The 26,216-nt window shown below is 34.5% G+C and overlaps 4 protein-coding genes across 4 annotated transcripts; all 4 read right to left on the reverse strand.

Annotated features, from left to right (window-relative positions):
- Positions 1 to 2,717: 2,717 nt before the first annotated feature.
- On the reverse strand, positions 2,718 to 3,543 carry LOC145015822 (putative germin-like protein 2-1). The gene is made up of 2 exons (XM_078974298.1): positions 3,392 to 3,543; positions 2,718 to 3,309 (listed from the first exon to the last, which is right to left on the reverse strand). Exons 1-2 carry the CDS (start codon positions 3,501 to 3,503, stop codon positions 2,774 to 2,776), a joined length of 648 nt encoding a protein of 215 aa, XP_078830424.1. The 5' UTR covers positions 3,504 to 3,543; the 3' UTR covers positions 2,718 to 2,773.
- Positions 3,544 to 6,717: 3,174 nt separating this feature from the next.
- LOC145017611 (putative germin-like protein 2-3) lies at positions 6,718 to 7,191 on the reverse strand. The gene has a single exon (XM_078975606.1). The coding sequence runs from the start codon at positions 7,174 to 7,176 to the stop codon at positions 6,718 to 6,720; it is 459 nt and encodes a 152-aa protein (XP_078831732.1). The 5' UTR covers positions 7,177 to 7,191.
- A 10,630-nt stretch (positions 7,192 to 17,821) lies between these two features.
- On the reverse strand, positions 17,822 to 18,614 carry LOC145015391 (putative germin-like protein 2-1). The gene is made up of 2 exons (XM_078973856.1): positions 18,464 to 18,614; positions 17,822 to 18,382 (listed from the first exon to the last, which is right to left on the reverse strand). Exons 1-2 carry the CDS (start codon positions 18,573 to 18,575, stop codon positions 17,847 to 17,849), a joined length of 648 nt encoding a protein of 215 aa, XP_078829982.1. The 5' UTR covers positions 18,576 to 18,614; the 3' UTR covers positions 17,822 to 17,846.
- Positions 18,615 to 23,869: 5,255 nt separating this feature from the next.
- Positions 23,870 to 24,698, reverse strand: LOC145015540 (putative germin-like protein 2-1). Its single transcript, XM_078974019.1, has 2 exons — positions 24,548 to 24,698; positions 23,870 to 24,431 (listed from the first exon to the last, which is right to left on the reverse strand). Exons 1-2 carry the CDS (start codon positions 24,657 to 24,659, stop codon positions 23,896 to 23,898), a joined length of 648 nt encoding a protein of 215 aa, XP_078830145.1. The 5' UTR covers positions 24,660 to 24,698; the 3' UTR covers positions 23,870 to 23,895.
- Between the last annotated feature and the right edge of the window lie 1,518 nt (positions 24,699 to 26,216).

The following is a 26,216-nucleotide window of genomic DNA, read 5'->3' on the forward strand; positions in this document are numbered from 1 at the left end:
GAAAAATTTGACATTAGGTTTATGTTGTTTTCCGTGTTCACATGCAGCACACAAGTGATCATTATTAAATTTCAAAATTGGTAATCCTCTCACCAAATCTTGTGTAATTAAGGGGTCTTTTGATAGTTGCTGATCGAGAAAGTGGTAATCCTCTCACCAAATTTGTCTGAGTAATAAATTCTGACTGAGTAAGAAGTCATGATGTTTGATTGTACATCTGAATGAATGTGCTGATTGATGCAAAATGACCATTTTACCCTTGTACTCTTTATAATAATAATAATAATAATAATAATAATAATAATAAAAATAATAATAATAATAATAATAATAATAATAATAATAATAATAATAATAATAATAATAATAATAAAACTTCCAGCATAATAAAAAATATCTAATCAATCTATTCATTTAAAGAAAGATTATGAACTCACTAACAAATTTTTTTGTCTACTAATGCTTTAAGGCCTTGTTTGTTATGCAAAGACAGAACATGATAGAACAACGTGTACTACCTGGGACTAGGGCCGGAACAAAATTGCAATTTTTGATCTCTCGATCTCTCGTCTGTGAGAAAGACGTAAATGTCCTCCTAATCCTCATGGCTGAAATGCCCTTTAAATCATGTTGATAAGAATCAAGAAATTACACCCTTACAAACGAAATAACCAAAAGATCGAATGGCTGATTCCAAAGCTCTGATGCCATCCTTGGAAGTGAAAAATGAAGCATTATCTGTTGACTGCCAATTAACCAAGAAATGTGAAAGTTTACAATGTAGAATTAGAAGATTGTTTTATGTATCTGAAGTAGAACTTATGGAAGTGAAAACTAAAGCATAAACCTAATCCAACTTATTATGACCACATCAAACTAATATAACCAAACTTTATACTAAACAGGAGAGCAAAAGGCCTTTCTAGATAAAACTTAGGTAAGGGCAAAATTGTCCAAAGCAAGAGAATTACCAGCATCCTTGTGAAAGAAACATCAATTGTAGCCACTTTAAACTACCAACAACACATCCTTGCCATTTACAAATAATGATATATCTCAAGGGCTTAATAGTAACAGAGGGAGCATCTAGACTTAAGTATAGCACACCTTTCTATTGTAGTCAAAAAAATCAAAATGTATCCATCGAATGTTTTAAATGTACATAGCACCACTCCTGCAACAAAATTAGAGAGATTAGGAGAGAAGCAGCATAGAGAGAGGAAATTACCGCCAAGAGAAAATCAATTTCTTTTTTTCTTTCTTAATTACTCAACCAGCAGATACAAAAGAAAAACGAGAACATAGGAGCATATGGATTCTAATATGATTTCAGATGGTTGATTGATTGCGAGAAGATGAATGGAAGTGATTTCAGATGGTTAATTTCTTACTACTGTTGGAGATATAAACGCAAAAGAGAAGGGGAAACATACCTGCAAAAGGGCAGTCCATCGATTCTGTGATTGATTTTAAGAAAGCAAAGGGGGTGTTGGATGATCGATTCTGTGAGCCTATTACGAACGAGATGCAAAAGGGGTGTTGGATCGATTCTTACAGGGATACACACGCAAGGGTACAAGTGGAATTAGACGTCTTCCTTTCTCAATCAGCCGATTCCTTCTCTCTTACCGGGTCAGCCCTCAATTTCTCAGTCAGAAGGGTTATCAAACAGCTACAGTTAACCGAGTCAGCCAAAAAAGTCTGACTTGACTCACTCAGACGAGTATCAAACAGGGCCTAACTTATTAATGTTATTGAAATTTAATTGAAAGATTCTCTAATCCTACAAACAACTTATGTCATTTACTACTTTTGAAAGAAGGCATATTGAAGGAGCACCTTTGATCTAAGTGATATCCAAATGATATATATATCAGCTTTTTTTTGGACATTAACAAAACCGTATTTGTCATTTTATTCTTGATCATACTTTCATCTCATCGAGAGTGATTTTATTTCCACTTCCAAAAATATGTTGAGAAACACTGATGAGGTTATGTTTTAACCCATCCACATATGCATCCGTTTTATTGAGAATTGACTATTCGTAATGGTTATGTAACCTTTGATCAAAGCCTTTTATTGTTTACAAACTTTACGACTCCTTTACACTCATCCTAGTAATGTGAGTGACCACTATCAATATACCAGTTTCTGATAATACCTAAGATGATCCTTCATCCTAGTAATGTGATGTGATCACTATCAATATACTAGTTATCATCATATTATTCATCACGTAACATTTGCGATTAGAAGAAGGGAGAGGAATCTAATGGGTAGGGTGGGTATGGTGGCGTAAGTAGAGGTGGATGGGAGTGGGTGTGGGATTAGGGTTTACTTATTATCTTTTTTTAATCATAATAAGCAAAACATTATTTAATATACATGATACAAAAGTCAATTTGCATAGGTTATCGGTTATGGACCGATCAGGCAAGTAATTCAAACCATAAGGACAAAACTCATCAAAAAAAAAAAAAAAAAAAAAAAACATAAGTACCGAACTTCTCAGTTTCTTAAAGCACATGGGACCATTTAATCTTATTTTGTCTTTGTAATTTGGAACTCAATTGCTAAGATAATGCAAGGTTTTAACATTAGATCATAGTATTCAAGTATTTAATTCCAAATAAGATTTACATCTAAATCACGGTTAGTATAAATTATATATTTTTTATTCAATTTTAAATATAGCAACATAAAAATAACACATATCACAAGATTGAAGAGTATAAATCACTGAAAACAACATTTTTAAATCACATAAAAGCTAGAATTTAGATTGAATTTGATAGACGACGTTGACGTCAACTTGAAAAGCCTTTGCAAGGATATCTGCTGCAATATCGGGATTTGATCCAAACACAGCATTTGCAATGGTAATAACACCGGGATTTTGACTACTCAAAGCAGCAATAGCAACAGCATAGCCATTTCCCACGTTTTTCTGGAAGTGAATCAGACCTTGTGGGAACACGAAAACATCGCCTTTCTGAAGTAGTTTTGTGATGAGTCGGTTTTCAGGGTTGGATGTGACAAACCCGACTAGAATACGGCCTTCCATAACAGTCAAAATTTCGGTGGCCCGAGGGTGTGTATGTGGGGGGTTAATACCCTGTGGGGCAAAGTCAATGCGTGCCATTGAGATACCAAGAGTGTTAAGTCCCGGCAACTCTGCTACAGTCACCGGAGTCACAGCAGACCCAACCGCATTCGAAGTATTTCCCATTAGTTGCAGTCCTCTATAAAAGAAATCATCAGCTTGTACAAGCCTTGCCTCTTTGCAAACCAAGCCATTCACGAATACTACAAGGAAAAAAAAATTAAATAAATAAAATATTAATCAGAGTTAAATATGATATATTTTCACATGAATGAAAATTCTTACCTGTGCTATTTTGGTCTGCCACACAGAAGTCCTGAAGAGGACTAGGGTCCGAAGCAAAGGCAAGGGAGCAACCTGCCACCAAGAGACCAAATAAAAGCAAATGAGATGTCATTGTTGAGAAGGGGAAACTTGTGCTTTGATGTGTTTGTTAATTAGTTTGAGAAGTTTGTGAATAGCATGCAACGTGGTGATGCTTTTATAGTAAAAAACATTGGAACGTATCAAGGTAGCGTATGTGTGGATAGAGTAAAAAAATAAACAATGACTTAATCAAACTTGTCATCTTAAGACACATTCAACATTTTACATTGTCCAATTCTTAACTAGATAAAAAAAATCGCATAAAGTATCTTTGATCGGTGGATTTTATTTGTCTAACTTTTTTCATATTTTAGATTTATTTGACTGGAACCTTGAATGTTTATAGGTCTTGATATTGTCCAAAAAAATTACTTTAGAAAATTATATATAATTTGAAAACCCATTATGAAGAATGTTTTATTGTTACAATATGTGATAAATAATTAAATATAACTGTTTAAATGCATTTATATAAGTTGTAATTTATTTCCTGACTATTCTAATCAAAGAGCTCTCTTAATCAAAAAAAATATCTTACCCAATGGTAAAAACATTGGATCGTCAATCTAGTATTTTTGTTTCTCACCTCCGATAGTATTTGTTTTTCTCACCATCGAACCAATAGTTGGGAACTAAAGATAAAACAACGAAACAGTCGTAAAATATGTGTGCTTGTTCATACATTGAAATTATTTTGTCCTGATAAAAAAACAAGTAAAACATTTCGTTTCGTTGAACTTTTAAGAGGAAGATTCATTCAATTTTGGTTGGTATATTTTCAATCTATAATAAAGGCTAGAATTTCATCACTCTAATGCGTGTTAGATTAGTGTTGGTGGAACGTTGAATATGTTTATTAGGCATTCATATTATCAAATGTTTCAATTTAAATGTAGTCATAAATCTAAGGAAACGAATAGTATATTTTGTTTTTTTTTTTTTTTTACTTTTACCCTTAAAAGTCATTTTTGACGCATGGTCATTGTTGAGTATCTTGTGTATCAAAAGGTGGTAAATCACTCATAGGGGTATCATTGGTACTAAGGAGTGTAGAAAAAGATGGTACCCAATGGGGATCTGATGTAGGCTATTGTCGTCTAGTATGTATATGAATAATCGGCAAGTTAATAGGTTCTTCAGGATTTGTGGAGTCACATGGGCTAGGATACTCAAGAAACAAATATGGTATATACCAATAAATCATCATTCACTGTAGTGAATTTATAATCAACAATCAACGCAATGAATGCGGAATATAAATGAAACAATTCAGATTGAACATTGCAAGAGAGGATTATGTTGGTACAGCCCTGTAGTTAAACTCACAGATATATCTTTATGTGAGTTTGATAGAGAATTGAGTTCTGAAATATGTACAGAGGGAAAGGAAAATACAAAAAAACCACAAGCCCTAAGCTCTATACTAATTGTTGGAAATTAAGCAATGGAACTGTTTAATACAAAAAAACCACAAGCCCTAAGCTCTATACCAATTGATGGAAATTAAGCAATGAAACAGTAAACAGTTCAAAAACCAACAAGGGTAAAGCTGGAAATGGGCAGCCGAATGATAAACTTTTATTGAATGAAGGATAGAAACCTAATGATTGAGTTGTTGTACAAAGAAATTTCGACTGATGGATTGTAACTTCTAATCTATGCTATAAAACACATGGGAAGTCATGATCGTTGGAAAATTGGCTGTTCCTATTATTTCTCATTTTCAGTTGATGTTTAGTAGTATAAATAGCATAGATTAAAAGTTACAATCCAGCAGTCGAAATTTCTTTGTACAGCAACTCAATCATTAGGTTGCTATTCTTCATTCAATAAAAGTTAATCGTTTGTCTTCCCATTTCCAGCTTTACCAATGTTGGTCTTTGAACTGTTTACTGTTCCATTGCTTAATTTCCAACAATTGGTATCAGAGCTTAGGTGTTGTTGTTTTTTTTTTTTTTTGTATTTTCCTTTTCCACTATACATATTTCAGAACTCAATTCTCTATCAAACTCACATAAAGATATATCTGTGAGTTTAACTAGAGGGCTTGTACCAACAATTGGTATGAGAGCTTAGGGCTTGTGAAGAGGAACAAGGCCATTTTGAGAGTCGGTTTCACAAAAAGGGGTAGCCCTTTGCTGCAGGGCAGATGCAGCAGGAAACCGGGTTTCTGGTGAAGAGGGTGATGGATCGTCGGTAATGGGTTGATCACAACTGGTCTTAACAGCTGTTGTCGACGAGGTTTGCAGTTGAAGCAGCCTGTGGGTCGAAGGTAAACAGAGGCCATGAAGTTGTTGGTGTTCGTCACTGGTTAATGGCGCAAAAGTTGGTTCAGTTGGTCGGTTTCTTTGATGGCTGCCTTTTGTTTTGTGGTGTCCGACAAGGTGGTGCTTATAGCGGTAGGTTGTGGGTATGTTATCGGAAAATGGAGAGAGTTACCAGAGATGCGTGAGAAAACAAACAAACTTAAAAGATTCGTAAAAGCAGGTGGCTTTGGGTTTGTTTCATTTAAAACATCAGCATATGCAATCGTTTTATTGAAAATTGACTATTCGTAATGGTTATGTAAACTCTAATCAAACCTTTTTATTATTTCCAAACTTTACGACTCCTATCCACTTAAGTTTCTGATAATCCCTAAGATGATCCGTCATCTTAGTAATGTGACGTGACCACTATCAATATACTAGTTATCATCATATTACTCATCATGTAACATTTGCGATTAGAAGAAGGGAGAGGAATCTAATGGGTGGGGTGTGTATGGTGGTGTAAGTAAAGGTGGATGGGAGTGGGTGTGGGGTTAGGGTTTACTTATTATCTTTTTTAATTATAATAAGCAAAACATTATTTAATGTGATACAAAAGTCAATTTGCATCGGTTAGGGGTTATGGACCAATCAGTCAAGTAATTGAAATCATAAGGACAAAACTCATCAAAAAAATAAAAATAAAAAAAATAAATAAATAAGACCGAACTTCTCACCTTCTTAAAGCACATGGGACCAATTAATCTTATTGTGTGTTTGTAATTTGGATCTCAATTGCTACGACAATGCAAGGTTTTAACATTAGATCATAGTTTTGAAGTATTTAATTCCAAATAAGATTTACAACTAAATCACGATTACAATAAAAAATTATATTTTTTATTCAATTTTAATTGTAGCAACATAAAAATAAAAAATATCACAAGATTGAAGAGTTTAAATCAATGAAAACAACATTTTTCAATCACATAAAAGTTAGAATTTAGATTGAATTTGATAGACGACGTTGACGTCAACTTGAAAAGCCTTTGCAAGAATATCTGCTGCGATATCAGGATTTGATCCAAACACAGCATTTGCAATGGTAATAACACCTAGATTTTGGCTACTCAAAGCAGCAATAGCAACAGCATAGCCATTTCCCACGTTTTTCTGGAAGTGAATCAGACCTTGTGGGAACACGAAAACATCGCCTTTCTGAAGTAGTTTTGTGATGAGTCGGTTTTCAGGGTTGGATGTGACAAACCCGACTAGAATACGACCTTCCATAACAGTCAAAATTTCAGTGGCCCGAGGGTGTGTATGTGGGGGGTTAATACCCTGTGGGGCAAAGTCAATACGTGCCATTGAGATACCAAGAGTGTTAAGTCCCGGCAACTCTGCTACAGTCACAGGAGTCACAGCAGACCCAACCGCATTCGAAGTATTTCCCATTAGTTGCAGCCCACTATAAAAGAAATCATCAGCTTGTACAAGCCTTGCCTCTTTGCAAACCAAGCCATTCACGAATACTACGAGTAACAAAAATTAAATAAATAAACTACTAATCACAGTTAAGTATGATATGTTTTCAAATCATGCATGAAAATGCTGGAGTGTATAAATTCTTACCTGTGCTATTTTGGTCTGCCACACAGAAGTCCTGATAAAAGCAAATGAGATGTCATTGTTGAGAAGGGGAAACTTGTGCTTTGATGTCTTTGTTAATTAGCTTGAGAAGTTAATTTGTGAATAACATGCAACGTGGTGATGCTTTTATAGTAAAAAACATTGGAACATACCAAGGTAGCGTATGTGTGGAAAGAGTAAAAAATATAAACAATTACCTAATCAAACTTGTCATCTTAAGACACATTCAACATATTACATTGTCCAATTCTTAACTAGATAAAGAAATCACATAAAGTGTCTATATTACATTGTCCAATTCTTAACTAGATAAAGAAATCACATAAAGTGTCTATGATCCGTGGATTTTAATTATTTGTCTAACATTTTTCATATTTTAGAATTATTTGAGTGGACCCTTGAATGTTTATTAGGTCTTGATATGGTCCAAAAAGATTACTTTAGAAAATTATATATTATTGAAAAACACTTTACGAATAATCTTTTCTTGTTATAATATTGGATAAATAATTAAATATAAGTGTTTAAATACATTTAATTTATAATTAATTTATTTTCTGACTAGTCAACTCAATGAGCTTTCTTAATCCAAGAAAATATCTTTGCCCTATTGTAAAAACATTGGATCATTAACCTAGCATTTGTGTATCTCACTACCGAAACAACAGCGGCGAACTAAAGGCAAAACAACGATACAGTCATCAAATACGTCTTCGTGAGATACATTTAAATTATTTTGTCCGAATAAAGAAAAAGTAAAACATTTTGTTGAACTTTTAAGAGGAAGATACATTCAACTTTGGTTAATGTTGGTGGAACTTGAATCTTTATTAGGCATTGATATTCAATGTTACATTTTAAATTTACACATAACTCTAGGGAAACAAATATTAAATTTTGTTTTTTTTACTTTAATCCTCAAAACTCATTGTTGATGCAGTGGTTTTGTCTATGACTAAAAAGGGTGATTATGTTGATGAGTAGGGGTGTATAGCGATCATAGTAAGGAAAGCAAACACAACTTGATCATCAATTTCACTATCTTGTGTATCAGAACATGACACAACTTGATCATCAATTTCACTATCTTGTGTATCAGAACATGGTAAATCACTCGTACAGCGGTATCATTAGTACTAGGAACTATACACAAAGATGGTATACAGTCGGTATCGTTTTTTTTTTTTTTGTCTGTATCAGTAGTCGTTATCTTTTTTTTTTTGAAACAGCAAACTATCCTACTCTTAATGTAATCCTAAATATCATATATGCCTCGTAGTGAGACTTGAACCCTTGACCTCTTATTTGACAGAGTTACTCCTTACCGCTAGGCCAAAGACCCTTTGGTGGTATCTGATGTAGGTTGTTGTCGTCTAGTATGTATTGTTGATTATCAGATTTAATAGACATGCAAGGAAACTGACGATTAATTGCGAAAAAATCCTATTATTATTAATATAATTAGCAAGGTTCGTCTAGAAACCAGATTAATCATTCTCGATTAGATCTGATTATAAGAAATAAGTACAACCATATTGACCGGTTATTAGACGAAAATATACATAAGACTATAATGTAAAAACCGACTTGTTAACGACTAATCTTGAACGTGTAACAATTGGATGGATCGAACTCTTGTCTTTAAAGGATTTTACTTCGCTTCTATTGGCTATAAGCAATAGAGTAAGACCTCAGTATGTAATGCAGATTCAACGAGCTTCCAAGAACAATGGAAAACGATAAATGCAAAACAAACACTAAGAAACCGGAAGAAATTGCAGAGAGAGAGAGAGAGAGAGAGAGAGAGAGAGAGAGAGCTTCGAAAATTTGCATGTCAAATACGGCTCCCATAAGGCTATATTTATAGGTTGAAACCCTAGAAGGCAATAAAATGGCCCCTTGTGGCCCGACCCTTTAGAAACCCTAGGGTGATGCCTTTGTAACATCCCGAAAATCATAGCGTAAAAGTTTCATTTTTATTATAATCAAAACACTCATGTAACTTTTATTAAACCATTTCAAAACATTTCAAAATAAAACAATTATCATAGTTCATTCCCAAAATCATGTATTGCGGAAAACACGGGTGTATGCACAGCTATCAAGTCGCGCCCTTCCCTTTCGAAACGGAAGTACCTGAAACCATAAACCACAAACTACAAGCACAAAGCTTACTGGGTTCCTAAAATACCACTACCACACATATCAAATGAGCCATACATATCATACCTATCCAACAATCAATAAAAGAGTTATGTGCCAACCATAGTCTTGCCATTATGCCACGAGTCGTATCATGGTCTTCCTTGCCAGACTGGGAGCCAAAACCCTACGTCTTACGGACAAGTGTCGACAGCCAACTCTTGGTCTTCCATGCAAGCATCATAATGAAAACTAGCACACAATCTACATTACTTAACTAACTAACTGCTAGAGTTCAGACTCTGGTCTTGCATACAGTTCGCCAGGAGCCACCTCCTGTTCCTTCATACAAATTCCAAGGGATACCCCTGGGTCTTCCTATAATACATAAACCAAATGGGGCAGCATTGGTGCCTTCGACCCATAGGACAGTGAGGAGACTCACCTCGAATGCTGAAGCTCACTGAAAGAAATCCCTCGATGTTGCCCTGACGACTCCCCGAGCTATTACTACAAAATAACACCCAATTAACAATTGGGTTCCAATCTATGGCCCATAATCCATACTTGGGGCAAAATGACCATTTTACCCTTGGCCCAGCTTGAACCAAAACGGAGGCCCAAATCTATAAAACAAAAAGGTCCAAAACCAATAGATCCACTAAGGACCACGAATGGACCAATTTTCCAAATTGAGCCCAATCCCCATATGGGCCTTATCCTAAGCCCAGTAATTCCCTTAGTGCAACAGTTGATCTCAGTTGGCCCAAAATGCCCAAAGCAAAAAAGTGGCCCAAAGATGCGAAGCCCAAAACACAACAAGTCCAAAGCCCAGTTGAGCGTTGTACGCGGGGCGTACACTCAGCTACGTTGGGCGTACTCGATGAATCCAGATCGCAACCACAACCAGGTACGCTAGGTGTACCTTCAGTTACACGGGGTGTAAACTGACTTGCTCCAAAACCGACTTTATGGCTTAACCACTTAAGCACTTTGCACCCAAACTTTAGAAAACCTTAAAATAAAGCTCTTTACGTATAAAGTCGGCACCTTTATGCATTTACATGACTTAATGGGACCCAACAACCATCTTAATCCAGTAAGACTCATTCTAATCCAACTTGAACATGCATGGACCAAACGCAAGGATGAAGATACCATTTTTACAAGCTTATAAACTCAAAAAGGACAAGATCTAGCAATCTTGGCTCTTGGAGTGGCTCAAACTCACAAGGAGGATTCAAAACCCAAAAATAAGCACAAATCTAGCCCTAAACCCATAAAACATAACAAGAAACCAAGCTATGAACTTGATACCTTAAATGAGTTGGAAATGAAGCAAAGAGTCTAGATCTATAAGTATTCCTTTGAGCTACAAGCTCGCACCAAGCACCCTTTCCTTGAAAATGAGCAAAAGCACACCAAAATGCACACTTAGATCTCTCAAACACTCAATGAGAGGTTAGGGTTTCTAAAATGAGGCTAGAAGCCAATGGAGGCTGGTAAATGAAAGAGCCTTGAGCCTTGAGAAAAAGCACACCAACATGCACCAAGCACCTTAAACTTCTAACAACTCACCATAGCCTTAAAACATCCCGAAAACCCAAAAATTCATAAAAGACCGAGTTGTCAAATTATGATTATACCCTTGGGCTCCGAAAACACCATCGGACACTTGGATCACTTAAACCATAATATCCACATCCGAAAAGGTCTAAATCCTTTCTTCCCCAAGGCCATAAACCTCATGAATACTGATGATTGGGCTGCAACCCTGAATAATGAATGTAACATCCCGACTCCCAGGAATGATATTTAATTATTTTACTTCTTTTGACATGGAAAATCGATGAGTTGGGAGAACCAACTCGCCGAGTAGAGACTATTATGGCCACGGGATTTTTAGAGTCTACTCGACGAATCGAAGGACCCTGACTCGACGAGTAGGAGTTGTGTGAGGAAACCCTAATTTTCTGGGTTTTTGTCCTATTTAAAGGACCTTAAGCCCTTCATATCTACCTTCCTTGTCACCTCAGAGCTTTGTGAGAAACCCTAGACCAGTTCCACTCGCTCTATGTGTGTGTGTGTATGAGAGAGTGAGAGAGAGAGAGAGAGAGAGAGAGAGAGAGATAGAGAATTTAATTTGAGTGTTCTTATGCATTGTTGGAATGAGATTTGGAGAGGAACATGGAGTGGATCGAGGAGGGACTTTTGGATCTGGTGTTCTTTAGTGGTTAGCTTTTGTTTGGAGGTAAAAAGCTGTTATGTTAACCATTTCTTTTGTTAGATCTCATTCTAGGGAGTTTTAGGGTTTTCTCCCATCCATCTTTTGGTTATTGAGTCAGTTGACCATGTTATGAGATTGAAACCTTAGATCTGGACTGTAGGAGGTCCTTTGAGCCCAATGATCCAAGCTTTATAAAGCTAGAGGCAAGCCTTTATGCATTAAACCCTATAATAGAGATTGTTTTGGCATTTCGAGTTGTAGGTGCCATGCATGAATGTAAAGCTTGCAGTTTGACGTGGTATTTCAGCCTTGGGAAGTTAGATCTAGAGTTTGGGACAGTATTTATGCTTAGAATCGACTGAATGAGAATTAGTCAAGAGGGACTCGACGAGTGCATGAGTCAACTCGACAAGTCAGTTATGGTTTTCCCCACAATAGGCAGGATGGGCTACAACTCGACGAGTTGACGAGACAACTCGTCGAGTTGAGATGGAGTTTTTCTGGACGAGTTGAGTATCAGAAGTATCAGAAGGTGGTAAATCAGTCATAAGGATATCATTGGTACTAAGGACAGTAGAAAAAGATGGTATCCAATCTAGTATGTATATGAATAATTGGCAAGTTAATAGGTTCTTCAGGATATATGGAGTCACATGGGCTAGGATACTCAAGAAACAAATATGGTATATACCAACAAATCATCACTCACTTTAGCGACTTTATAATCAACAATCAAAGAACCGAATGCGGCATATAAATGAAACAATTCAGACTGAACATTGCAAGAGAGGATTCATGGATAGCTTAATGATTAACAGTAGTAGCACAAACTCTAATTAAGTCTACTACGCTTTATGTTAGACAGATAAAAACGATTATGTCTAGCTTGCTATATGATTGACTTATCCAGCTACATATTTATAGTGAACATGAGATACTCAAATAAGGGAAACGCCAGTCAAACAATGACACCTAGGATATTACACGTGAATACAAATAACCAACTATATATGTTAACATCCACTTGGGTGTGTAGCGTAAGAAAGGAGTCCTAGAATCTAGAAACAACAAGTCTCAGATACAAAAGCAAAAACCTACGTATTGATAATATACAGACAAGAAACTTATAAAAACAAAAATAACCCTAACAATCTTCCCTTTGTGGTTCAATCTTCACATAGGCTTGTAAGGTAAAATCCAAACTGCCAATCACCAAAAGAAAAGCATTGTACTAACTGCCAACTGCCAGGAGCAAACTTTTGTTCCATCATTATTTCCTCAACATAAATAACTATAGGAATGTGGATTCTCCATAGTATACTCTCAATTGTTGAACTAGAAAAATGTTCCACGTGAATTATTCCAGAAAGTCGTTTTAAAATTCAATTATGAGAATTTTGCATACCGTAGAGAACTCCTCGGTCAAGTGTTTAAATAATTTGTCCATCAACATACCTTTATTGATTATCAAGACTACCTTTGGGATGTAACTCCTCGAGTTTCAAACACTTTCACACATCATAGTTAATCTTTCCAATTGCATTGAAATATACTACCATAAATTGCTTGATATAGTTGATCAGCAATTTTTGTTATCAACAAACTTTTGAACAAGACTATCAAATAAGAGAAATGATAAGGGGAAAGTACACCACACTGAAATTATAAATTTGAACATCCATTCACAACACATAAAATTCATAATCTTAAATTATGTTCTTATACATTTCTATTGGTTTATGGAAACCAATTATGTATTTCCTTCAAGCGTCTACACATCCACTTGTGGTTTTCCATTCATGACATAATCTTATCAAAAGATTGTTATTGGGGATTCGATCCTAGTAATATCCTTTGTCCAAAATAAATGAAAAGTGAAAGCCCTTGGTGTGATAGGCATGTCCAATTGCTCATCCGGAAGCTTTATTGTAAAAAAAACTCCATGAAGGAAGATGATTAAAGAGATCCTCATCTCCAATTGCCAAATTATGGATATGGCTTCATTCCAGGCATTGTGGTGAACCTTAATATTGATACACTTGTTTTCTTTTTGGATTTCTAGTTGATCAATTTGCCATCAAAAAATTGCTATAAGCCCGAAGCTCTTTTCCATGTAATATGAGATCCACCCAGATCTATATCTAAATACGCTTGAATCTAAAATCTAGTTTTGGCTAGATTCGATAAACCCTGAGTTTGAGTCTTGTGTAGTTATCAAGAAATGTTCTATAATGCTTGCAAATTAAGTTCTCTCGGATTAGCTTAAAACCTAACATATTAAAAAAACAATGAATATCAGGCTTACTTGCGGTATGATAAAGTAAGGAACCAATCATACTATGATAATTGCGCATTTCCATGAGTGGTTTACCCTTACACGGACCTAATTTTGTTACAAATTCCATCGGTATTTTTGCGTCCGAACAATAAATCATACCAAATATTATCGAGAGACTTTTGGTATAAGATTCTTGATTTATAAAAAAAAAATAATAATAATAAAAAATTCACAAAATTGCTTTATTCATAACCTAAAATGAAATTTATTTTACCTTTCATACTCATTTCAAACTTGATTTGCAATGATTGTTCAAATTCATTATAAGAGAACGATTCATAAAACCAAAAAGTATGTCAGCAATGTAGATTGTCACCAACATTTGTTGATTGCCAACCTTTTGTGGAAAAAAAAAAAGTTGGATCTACCGAGCCTTGTTTGAACTTTCAGATTTTGAAAAAATAAAAAAATAAAAATAAATAAAAATAAAAATAAAAAAACTAATTGTTTCGCACCAGGCACATGGATCATGTTTTAACCTATGAACAACTTTATCAAAAATATAACAACGATAGGGATAGTTTTTATTCATAATCCCAGGAGGTTTCTCTATGTACACTGCTGAGAAAGTCATACTTACATCCATTTTATAAATATCAAAGTTTTTGTGAGCATCATACATAATAAATATTCATACAACTACTAATTATGCAATTGGTAAAAAAGTTTCCTCATAATGAATGCCTTCTTCCTGACAGTATACTTTGACAACCAATCTTTCTTTATTCTGGATAATATTCCCTTATTTGTCAACCTTATTTCGCAAAACTCACTTTAAACCAATGACACATGCATCATGAGGTTTAAGAATTAATCTCCAAACTTAATTTCTTTTAACCTCCGATATTCTAATTGGATAGCTTCGACCATTCAGAATATTGTAAAGCAACTTTGACATTCTTGGTTCAACTTTGGAGAAGAACACATGAAACATGCAATATTTTCAATAAATGTTCCTTACAACTTGATATTCTTTTTGTTGAAAATGAGTCGTCACCCTTTGTGATGGATTATCAATGACTTGAGAAAGTGGATTATCCTTTGTCCACTTAGTTAGAGGAGGAAACATATCATCATAATCTAAGAGAGCGTCATCCACGTGCTCAATATTATATCCTTTCATATGACCATCCTTCTCTCCATAAAAGTGATCATAACTTGGTTCGTTTGCGCCCCCCGGAGCATCAGATGGTGTAGAATGTTCCTCTTCAACCATATCATTGGGTGATCTGTGTTCCCCATGGATTGGTGTGGATTCTGGATTAAATAAATAAGAAGAGTCTATTTCATGAATTGGAGCATTGGGAGTGGTGTGAATTTTTGATTTTATAGTTAAAAAAAATTGTGCATTTTATCAACATGATTGTCCAAAGAATTAACTTTTGAAGTTTTTGCTTTCTCTAGAGTTCCACAGAATAAATTAATATCGACATCAAAATGTATTAAGATTAAGGTTTAAATGGGTAGGGTATGGAAAAGTTTGGATCGATGAAAGTATGCTTCGATTTTCTTCACAAAGTGATCATCAAATGTGAGATTGAACGTTACTTTAGTTTTGCTTGTTCTTTTTTTTCATTGCCTTATACCCCTTTTTAATTTTGTGAATAAGCAAGATATATGCCTTCATTGAATTTAGATTGGAATTATAAATGATTATTCTTGAAATTCATTATGAATCACCTACAAACACACACAAGGAAAAATTTGACATTAGGTTTATGATTGCTAAGTACTTTATAAGGAGTGATGTTGATGAACTAAAGAACGGTTATATATGAAGCCCGTAGTTGAGATTTCTTCTATCCACAAGTAGAATGGTATTTTATTTCAAAATTCAGCATTGAGTGGTTAGCTTCACAAAGAGATCAATTTATTCTTTCAAAAACTATATTTTGTTTTGTAGTGTATGGAGCGGAAAATTTGTAACTGATTCCTTTCTCCATAAGTTAAGTAGGATATTTTTTATTTTTGAATTTTGAACCATTATCATTGAGTATACTTCAGACTGGTTTTGAAAGATGCAATTCCATTTTTTTGATATTGTTGATGAGATCTTGTGAAGCTTCGGATTTTTTACAAAAAAAGTAGACCCATGTGAAGCTTGAAAAATTAACAGCAATAACAAGGATATACTTCTTTCCTCTATAATTTTCCTTTTTTGAAGTCCATAATGTTCAACATGGAGCAGCTAAAGTGGCTTCGTGATGTTAATCTCAATTGTAATTAAATGACTTCGTGATGTTAATATCAAAATTGGTAATCCTCTCACCAAATCTCGTGTAACTAACTAATTAATGTTCTTGAAATTTAAGTGAAAGATTCTCTAATGCTACAAACAACTTATGTCATTTACTACTTTTCAAAGAAGGCATATTGAAGTAGCACCTTTGATCAGAGTGACATCCAAAGGATATATATTAGTTTTTGTTTGGACTTTAACAAAACCTCATTTGTCATTTTATTGTTGACCATACTTCCTTCCTCATTGAGGGTAATTTTATTTCCAATTCCAAAAACATGTTGAGAAATAATGATGAGATTGTGTTTTAACCCGTCCACATATGCAAACGGTTTATTGTGAATTGACCATTCGTAATGGTTATGTAACCTTTGATCAGTGCTTTTTATTATTTCCAAACTTTACGACTCCTATCCACGCAAGTTTCTCATAATCCTTAAGATGTTCCTTCATCGTAGTTATGTGACATGAGCAACCACTATAATTAGGGCTGTAAACGAACCAAACGAACACGAATAAGGTCTTGTTCATGTTCGTTCGTTTAAGTTAGCCGAACAACAAAAAAACACGAACGGATAAACGAACGAGATTTTTTTGTTCATGTTCGTTCGTTTAACAAATTACTTTGTTCATGTTCGTGAACATGCATAAACGAACAAACATAAACGAACAAAGATAAAACAAACACAATTAAACATATATGAACATAAACGAACATATAATATAGTAATATAATAAAAAAAATAATTGAATATAGTTGAATATAAATAAAGTTAAACGAACGTAAATGAACATCGTAAACGAACGTTCACGAACATAAATGAACAAACGAGACTATTGTTCATGTTCGTTCATTTAACTAAACGAACGATAATTTTTTTTCATGTTCGTTCATTTATTAAATAAATGGACATAAACGAACTTCCCGCCGAACAGTTCACGAACGGTTCGCCGAACGTTAAGTTCGTTTACAACCCTAACTATAATTATAGCGGTTATGATTATATTGCTCATCACGTAACATTTGCGATTAGAAGAATGGAGTGGAATCGAATGGGTGGGGTGGGTGGGGTGGCGTAAGGAAAGGTGGATGGGAGCAGGTATGGCATTAGGGTTTAATTATTATATTTTTTTAATTATAATAAGCAAAACATTATTTAAAATGAGACAAAACTCAATTTGCATAGGTTGCGGATTATGGACCGATAGGCAAGTAATTGAAACATAAGGACCATACTCATCCAAAAAAAAAAAAAAGTACCAAACTTCTCACTTTCTTAAAGCACGTGGGACCATTTAATCTTATTTTGTCTCGTAATTTGGAACTCAATTGCTAGCACAATGCAAGGATTTAACATTAGATCATAGTTTTGAAGTTGTTAATACCAAATAAGATTTACATCTAAATCACGGATACAGTAAAATATATTTTTTTATTCAATTTTAAATATAGCAACATAAAAATAAAAAATATCACAAGATTGAAGAGTTTAAATCACTGAAAACAACATTTTTCAATCACATAAAAGTTAGAATTTAGATTGAATTTGATAGACAACGTTGACGTCAACTTGAAAAGCCTTTGCAAGGATATCTGCTGCAATATCGGGATTTGATCCAAACACAGCATTTGCAATGGTAATAACACCTGGATTTTGACTACTCAAAGCAGCAATAGCAACAGCATAGCCATTTCCCACGTTTTTCTGGAAGTGAATCAGACCTTGTGGGAACACGAAAACATTGCCTTTCTGAAGTAGTTTTGTGATGAGTCGGTTTTCAGGGTTGGATGTGACAAACCCGACTAGAATACGACCTTCTATAACAGTCAAAATTTCAGTGGCCCGAGGGTGTGTATGTGGGGGGTTAATACCCTGTGGGGCAAAGTCAATACGTGCCATTGAGATACCAAGAGTGTTAAGTCCCGGCAACTCTGCTACAGTCACCGGAGTCACAGCAGACCCAACCGCATTCGAAGTATTTCCCATTAGTTGCAGTCCTCTATAAAAGAAATCATCAGCTTGTACAAGCCTTGCCTCTTTGCAAACCAAGCCATTCACGAATACTACAAGGAAAAAAAATTAAATAAATAAAATATTAATCAGAGTTAAATATGATATATTTTCACATGAATGAAAATTCTTACCTGTGCTATTTTGGTCTGCCACACAGAAGTCCTGAAGAGGACTTGGGTCCGAAGCAAATGCAAGGCAGCAGCCCGCCACCAAGAGACCAAATAAAAGCAAATGAGATGTCATTGTTGAGAAGGGGAAACTTGTGCTTTAATGTCTTTGTTAATTAGCTTGAGAAGTTTGTGAATAATATGCAACTTGGTGATGCTTTTATACTAAAAAACATTGGAACATATCAAGGTGGCGTATGTGTGGAAAGAGAAAAAATAAACAATGACTTAATCAAACTTGTCATCTTAAGACACATTCAGCTTATTACATTGTCCAATTCTTAACTAGATAAAAAAATCTCATAAATTGTCTATGATCCGTGGATTTTATTTGTCTAACATTTTTCATATTTTAGATTTATTTGAGTGGAACCTTGAATGTTTATTAGGTCTTGATATGGTCCAAAAAAATTACTTTAGAAAATTATATATAACTTGAAAACCCACTATGAAGAATGTTTTATTTTTTACAATATGTGAAAAATAATTAAATATAACCGTTTAAATACATTTACTTATAATTTATTTTCCGACTAGTCTAAACAAAGGGCTTTCTTAATCAAAGAAAATATCTTGCCCCATGGTAAAAACATTGGATCGTCAAACTAGCATTTGTGTATCTCACCACCGAAACAACAGTGGCGAAGTAAAGGTAAAACATCGATGCAATCATCAAATACGTCTTCTTGATATGCATTTAAATTATTTTTTTCCGAATGAAAAAAAGTAAAACATTTTCTTGAACTTTTAGGGGAAGATACATTCAACTTTGGTTGGTAAATTCTAAATTTATTATAAAGGCTATAGGGTCGCATCACTCTCATGCGTGTTAGAATAGGCTTAGGGGTATGGTTTCCACCAGTCAACTCAAAAAGTGAAGTCACGTCAGCGCCACATCACCTTCACTACTAACCTACTATCAACCCACTAACGCTTAGAAATAGTTACCACTCCACAATATTTTTTTTTCTTTTTTATATGAATTATATTAAATTAAATTAAAAAATAATTCAAATAAAAAACACAATAGAATCATTAAATTAAAAAAGATTGCTTTAATTTTTAAACACACAACAATAAAAAAAAATCCTAAATTACTTATTTTTCCTAAAATACTCAAACGACAAAAAAAAATCCTAAATTACTTGTTTATCCTAATTTACTAAAAAAACACACACAACAACTAAAACATAAATTTTATAACCTAATCCGCATACTTAGCACGGACACGTTGTTGGATTTTGATAAATGTCGCGAGATTTTCGGGGTCGAAATCCGGTAAGGGCTTCGAGTTTATGATTTGAAGATCGGTAAGAGCGATTTTTTGGCGACGAGCTTCCTCCGTGGATTTGTATTTTTTTCTAGAAAACTTAAAGTTTTATCTATTTATTCCACAATCGCATCGTCGCTAGTTGCGGTTGCTTTCCCGCTTGAAGACGTCGGACGTTTTGTTTTGTCCCTTCCCGGTGGTCGACGAAGTTGGACTTGAGGTGGACCGTCTCCTTCGGCAACATCGACGTCATCATTGAGGTCTAACCCAAAACCCGTGTCCGATTCAGAAGTTCTTGCTCTTTTGTTGGAGCCGGTGGTCGAGTCCAAATGTGATGTCTCCGGATTAAGGACCCATTTTGGACCTTGACGGCAAACTTCCCATGCTTTTTGGTGACCAAATGGTTTACCGTTGTTGGTCACTTTGAATTGGTAGCACGCGGTTGATAAAATGTTGAAATCGTTGGAACCATTTTTATTCATATTTTTTAGATTTTCAAATATGTCATTAAACTTTGTGCAAATCGCACGAAGATCACGCCATTTCCCATTGACCGCGTCGTAGGACCGATCCGTTTTCCTTCCAAGTAGCGCGTGAAAATGATCCAAAACACAATTCCAAAAACTTTCTCCAGTTTGCGCGTTGCCTCTTCTCGAATCACAGGATATGAAAATCCAAGCTTTTGCTAAAGCTTCTTCCTCTACTTCATTCCAAGCCGTTGCTTTCTTTTTCCCTTTTCCTTTTGGTTGCCTTCTTCTGGATGATTGTGGTGTTTCTTGGACAAGTACATCGTCATTGTCGAGGTTCACGGTTTGGGATTGAGATAATGCGACTTGAGACGATTGAGTTTGGAATTGTGGAGAAGCTTATTGTTGGAAACCTTGGAATTGGGGAATGAATTGTTGTTGTGGTCGTTGTTGTTGGAGGATCTGTGGGTTGTAGGGAAGGTTAGTGAATAAAGGTTGTTGTTGGATTGGAGAATTCAACAATTGCATATAAGCTTGATAATCATTAGGAGTGTTTGGGGTGTTTCGAGTGGGTGAAGTATTTTGGTTGGGATCCATTTTTTTGAAGAAAAGTGAAAGAAAGTAGAAGTATTTTTTTTATTTGGAAGTGTAAAGTGTTGGTGAAAGTGTATTATATATATATATATATATATATATATATATATATATATATATATATATATATATATATATATATATATAGGTAAAAGATGTTATTTAAATTTAAAATTATTTTTTTTTTGTTTAAGATGCAAACGGTCAAAAAAAACCCGTTACATACTCTCTCTCTTTTTGATTGGACGTCTTCGTCCGTGATACACACGACGCCACAAGGCACCTACGCGCACCTGGGGCGGTGTTCACGCATAGGTGACCTTGCCACATCAGACCCACGCGTAGCCAAGTAACCTCCATACCGTTTAGCCTTAATGTTGGTGGAACTTGAATCTTTATTACGCATTGATATTCTCAAATGTTTCATTTTAAATTTAAACATAATCGTAGGGAAACAAATAATAAATTTTGTTTTTTTTTAATCGCCAAAACTCATTGTTGATGCAGTGGTCTGGTCTACGACTAAAAATGGTGATGATGATGATGAGCAGGAGTGGATAGTGATCAAAGGTAGGAAAGCAAACAAAACATGTATCAGAAGGTGGTAAATCACTCGTATAGTGGTATCATTAGTACTAGGAACTAAAAACAAAGATGGTATCTAGTTGGTAGTCGGTATCTGATGTAGGTTGTTGTTGTCTAGTATGTATTGTGGATTATCAAATCTAATAGACATGCAAGGAAATCGACGAAAAAAAATTCTATTATTATTAATATAATTACACTACTACAAAAAAGTTCATAGGACCCGCTTGATAAAATTAGATAAGAGCTCGGTTTCAATTCTACAACCAGGTCGTATAATGATTAAATATGGACCGGTCCCATTCAAATAACCGGGTCTTTTCAGCTTCAAAAAAAAACACGGTTTTAATCACATAACCAAGAGATAACTACAGGAAACCAGATCATAGTCCAAAACCAAGCCATATAAGAATTACATTGGCAACAATTGCATTAAAATAACCATTATAGAAAGAACACAAACGTTTTTTGTTTTTATGTTACTTTTTTTTTTTTTTTTGTAAAAGTATTGGGACTTACATCCAAAAGTAGACAATGTTACAATTAGCAAATTATGAAAGCATGTACAAACTGATACTTACATCCAAAAAACACATTCAAAACAAAACAAAAGGTATGCATTAATGAGCAAATTATATTATTATAGGCATGCTAAATAACAATAGCAATGCCAATATAGACAAATCTACTGTTCATTTGTTATATTGCTACTTTTGCATTTGTGAATAAAAAAATCCGAGCTTAATTTCCAAACAAATTCCTATACATATCAATACTAAATGTGTCTTATACTTTTTGTTAGTATTTTATAGTTTAAATACGAGTAACACTACTTAGTTTTGTATATTTGTTGATGTTGGTATCTCAAAAACAGCTGATCATACCAGAAGACATTGAGCTAGCTGAACTTTTAGACAAATAAAAGATAACTTTGAAGTCTCAATAAAGCTTTTAGGTTTTACATTCAATCTAAGTTTTGACTATATGTCAATTATTGTTTTGTTGAAATAAATTGTAGAAGTAATCTTATTGCACTTCAATGTAAAAGTTTGTATATTTGCATTTGTTAATACATAATCGATCCAAACTTGAAACTAATGAGTCCTTAAACAAGTTTAACTAAAAACTCAAGGCTAGATAGAGTTTGACCTTGTAGTTACTCTTTGAAGCTCCTTCAGAGTATCATCTAAACACACATTCCGGTTGAGAAATTAAGACTTCATACATCACAGTGAGCATAAACATAAGTCAATCATATCTCAAAAACTTTCCAAAACAGAAAAAAAAAATGAAATCCGAACTTTATCTCAAAATCATCGGTGATATGAGTGGTGGTGAAGGGTCAACGATGTACACCGGAATAAGGTCACAGAAAAGAGATATAGATGCCGATGGTAGTGAAGGACTGTGAACGGAAACCGGAGAAAAAAAACCCACCCAAAAGTATGGTGAATGACTTGAGCAATCCGTAACATAGAAGAAAAGAAGGATTAAGAAGCATATGAGCTCGTCGATGGTAAAGGAGAATCGCTGGAGGGGTAATTTTTCGTTGAAAGAGCGACAGAGAAACAAAAGACAGTTGCGATGCAAATGAAGTCGATTGACTAAGATATGTTAGGTTTAAACCCTATGCCGACGACATGTCGTCGGTATAGAGTTAGAAAAAGCTACGTTGGTTTGATTTTCCCAGTTTTGATTTTTCACGTGGATCGCCAAGTCTTATGCCAACGACATGTCGCCGGGATAGATATCCACAAAACGTCGTCGTTATTTTGTTTCAACACAAAGAAAAACAAATAAATCGAAATTATAAAATCCGTAACCTATACCAACGGCAAATCATCGGCATAAGTTTTCAGTAGACCGCCAAAAAAAATTCGCTCCCACCTAATCCATGGCAACCGTAAGTCGTTGGAATAGAGTCCAGGTGAAAGATAGTTTGTCAAAGTTTTCAGAAACCTGTACCGATAACATGTCGTTCGTATAACAAACATTTTACCGACGACCATTGTCATCGGCATAGATGTCGTCGGTAAAGGATACTTTTCTTGTAGTGGTTTACTTATTATTTTTTTAATTATAATACATAAAACATTATTTAAAATGATACAAAAGTCAATTTGCATAGGTTATGCATTATGGAGCGATCATCCAAGTAATTGAAAGTTTTGAAATCATAAGGACCATACTCATAAAAAAAATTAGGTACCGAACTTCTCACTTTCTTAAAGCACATGGGACCATTTAATCTTATTTTGTTTTTGTAATTTGGAACTCAATTGCTAGCACAATGCAAGATCCTAACATTAGATCATAGTTTTGAAGTAGTTAACTCCAAATAAGATTTACATCTAAATCACGGTTACAATAAAAATATATATTTTTTATTCAATTTTAAATATAGCAACACAAGAATAACAAATATCAAAAGATTGAAGGGTATAAAACACTGAAAACAACATTTTTAAATCGCATAAAAGCTAGAACTTAGATTGAATTTGATAGACGACGTTGACGTCAACTTGAAAAGCCTTTGCAAGAATATCTGCTGCGATATCAGGATTTGATCCAAACACAGCATTTGCAATGGTAATAACACCTGGATTTTGACTACTCAAAGCAGCAATAGCAACAGCATAGCCATTTCCCACGTTTTTCTGGAAGTGAATCAGACCTTGTGGGAATACGAAAACATCGCCTTTCTGAAGTAGTTTTGTGATGAGTCGGTTTTCAGGGTTGGATGTGACAAACCCAACTAGAATACGGCCTTCTATAACAGTCAAAATTTCAGTGGCCCGAGGGTGTGTATGTGGGGGGTTAATACCCTGTGGGGCAAAGTCAATACGTGCCATTGAGATACCAAGAGTGTTAAGTCCCGGCAACTCTGCTACAGTCACCGGAGTCACAGCAGACCCAACCGCATTCGAAGTATTTCCCATTAATTGCAGCCCACTATAAAAGAAATCATCAGCTTGTACAAGCCTTGCCTCTTTGCAAACCAAGCCATTCACGAATACTACGAGGAACAACAATTAAATAAATAAACTATTAATCACAGTTAAGTATGATATGTTTTCAAATCATGCATGAAAATGCTGGAGTGTTTCTCGACCTTCACACATAAATTCTTACCTGTGCTATTTTGGTCCGCCACACAGAAGTCCTGAAGAGGACTTGGGTCCGAAGCAAACGCAAGGGAGCAGCCCGCCACCAAGAGACCAAATAAAAGCAAATGAGATGTCATTGTTGAGAAGGGGAAACTTGTGCTTTGATGTCTTTGTTAATTAGCTTGAGAAGTTAATTTGTGAATAACATGCAACGTGGTGATGCTTTTATAGTAAAAAACATTGGAACATACCAAGGTAGCGTATGTGTGGAAAGAGTAAAAAAATAAGCAATGACTTAATCAAACTTCTCATCTTAAGACACATTCAACATATTACATTGTCCAATTCTTAACTAGATAAAGAAATCACATAAAGTGTCTATGATCCGTGGATTTTAATTATATGTCTAACATTTTTCATATTTTAGAATTATTTGAGTGGACCCTTGAATGTTTATTAGGTCTTGATATAATCCAAAAAGATTACTTTAGAAAATTATATATAATTGTAAAACACTCTACGAAGAATCTTTTCTTGTTATAATATTGGATAAATAATTAAATATAAGTGTTTAAATACATTTAATTTATAATTAATTTATTTTCTGACTAGTCAACTCAAAGAACTTTCTTAATCCAAGAAAATATCTTGTCCTATGGTAAAAACATTGGATCATTAACCAAGCATTTGTGTATCTCACCACCGAAACAACAGCGGCGAACTAAAGGTAAAACAACGATACAGTCATCAAATACGTCTTCGTGAGATACATTTAAATTATTTTGTCCGAATAAAGAAAAAGTAAAACATTTTGTTGAACTTTTAAGAGGAAGATACATTCAACTTTGGTTAATGTTGGTGGAACTTGAATATTTATTAGGCATTGATATTCAATGTTACATTTTAAATTTACACATAACTCTAGGGAAACAAATATTAAATTTTGTTTTTTTTTACTTTAATCCTCAAAACTCATTGTTGATGCAGTGGTTTTGTCTACGACTAAAAAGGGTGATTATGCTGATGAGTAGGGGTGTATAGCGATCATAGTAAGGAAAGCAAACACAACTTGATCATCAATTTCACTATCTTGTGTATCAGAACATGGTAAATCACTCGTACAGCGGTATCATTAGTACTAGGAACTATAGACAAAGATGGTATATAATCGGTATCGTTTTTTTTTTTTTTTTTGTCTGTATCGGTAGTCGTTATCTTTTTTTTTTTTTTTTGAAACAGCAAACTATCCTACTCTTAATGTAATCCTAAATATCATATATGCCTCGTAGTGAGACTTGAACCCTTGACCTCTTATTTGACAGAGTTACTCCTTACCGCTAGGCCAAAGACCCTTTGGTGGTATCTGATGTAGGTTGTTGTCGTCTAGTATGTATTGTTGATTATCAGATTTAATAGACATGCAAGGAAACTGACGATTAATTGCGAAAAAATCCTATTATTATTAATATAATTAGCAAGGTTCGTCTAGAAACCAGATTAATCATTCTCGATTAGATCTGATTATAAGAAATAAGTACAACCATATTGACCGGTTATTAGACGAAAATATACATAAGACTATAATGTAAAAACCGACTTGTTAACGACTAATCTTGAACGTGTAATAATTGCATGGATCGAACTCTTGTCTTTAAAGGATTTTACTTCGCTTCTATTAGCTATAAGCAATAGAG

The sequence above is a fragment of the Lactuca saligna genome, chromosome 9 (genome assembly GCF_052625555.1).
Source record: "Lactuca saligna cultivar CGN05327 chromosome 9, ASM5262555v1, whole genome shotgun sequence".
Lineage (NCBI taxonomy): Eukaryota > Viridiplantae > Streptophyta > Magnoliopsida > Asterales > Asteraceae > Lactuca > Lactuca saligna.

Coding starts and splice junctions, on each gene's coding strand:
- LOC145015822 (XM_078974298.1), bottom strand. CDS start 3,503: ATGACATCTCATTTGCTTTTATTTGGTCTCTTGGTGGCAGGTTGCTCC. Junction 3,310..3,391: donor GGCAGACCAAAATAGCACAG/GTAAGAATTTTC, acceptor TTTTCCTTGTAG/TATTCGTGAATGGCTTGGTT.
- LOC145015391 (XM_078973856.1), bottom strand. CDS start 18,575: ATGACATCTCATTTGCTTTTATTTGGTCTCTTGGTGGCGGGCTGCTGC. Junction 18,383..18,463: donor GGCAGACCAAAATAGCACAG/GTAAGAATTTTC, acceptor TTTTCCTTGTAG/TATTCGTGAATGGCTTGGTT.
- LOC145017611 (XM_078975606.1), bottom strand. CDS start 7,176: ATGGGAAATACTTCGAATGCGGTTGGGTCTGCTGTGACTCCTGTGACT.
- LOC145015540 (XM_078974019.1), bottom strand. CDS start 24,659: ATGACATCTCATTTGCTTTTATTTGGTCTCTTGGTGGCGGGCTGCTCC. Junction 24,432..24,547: donor GGCGGACCAAAATAGCACAG/GTAAGAATTTAT, acceptor TGTTCCTCGTAG/TATTCGTGAATGGCTTGGTT.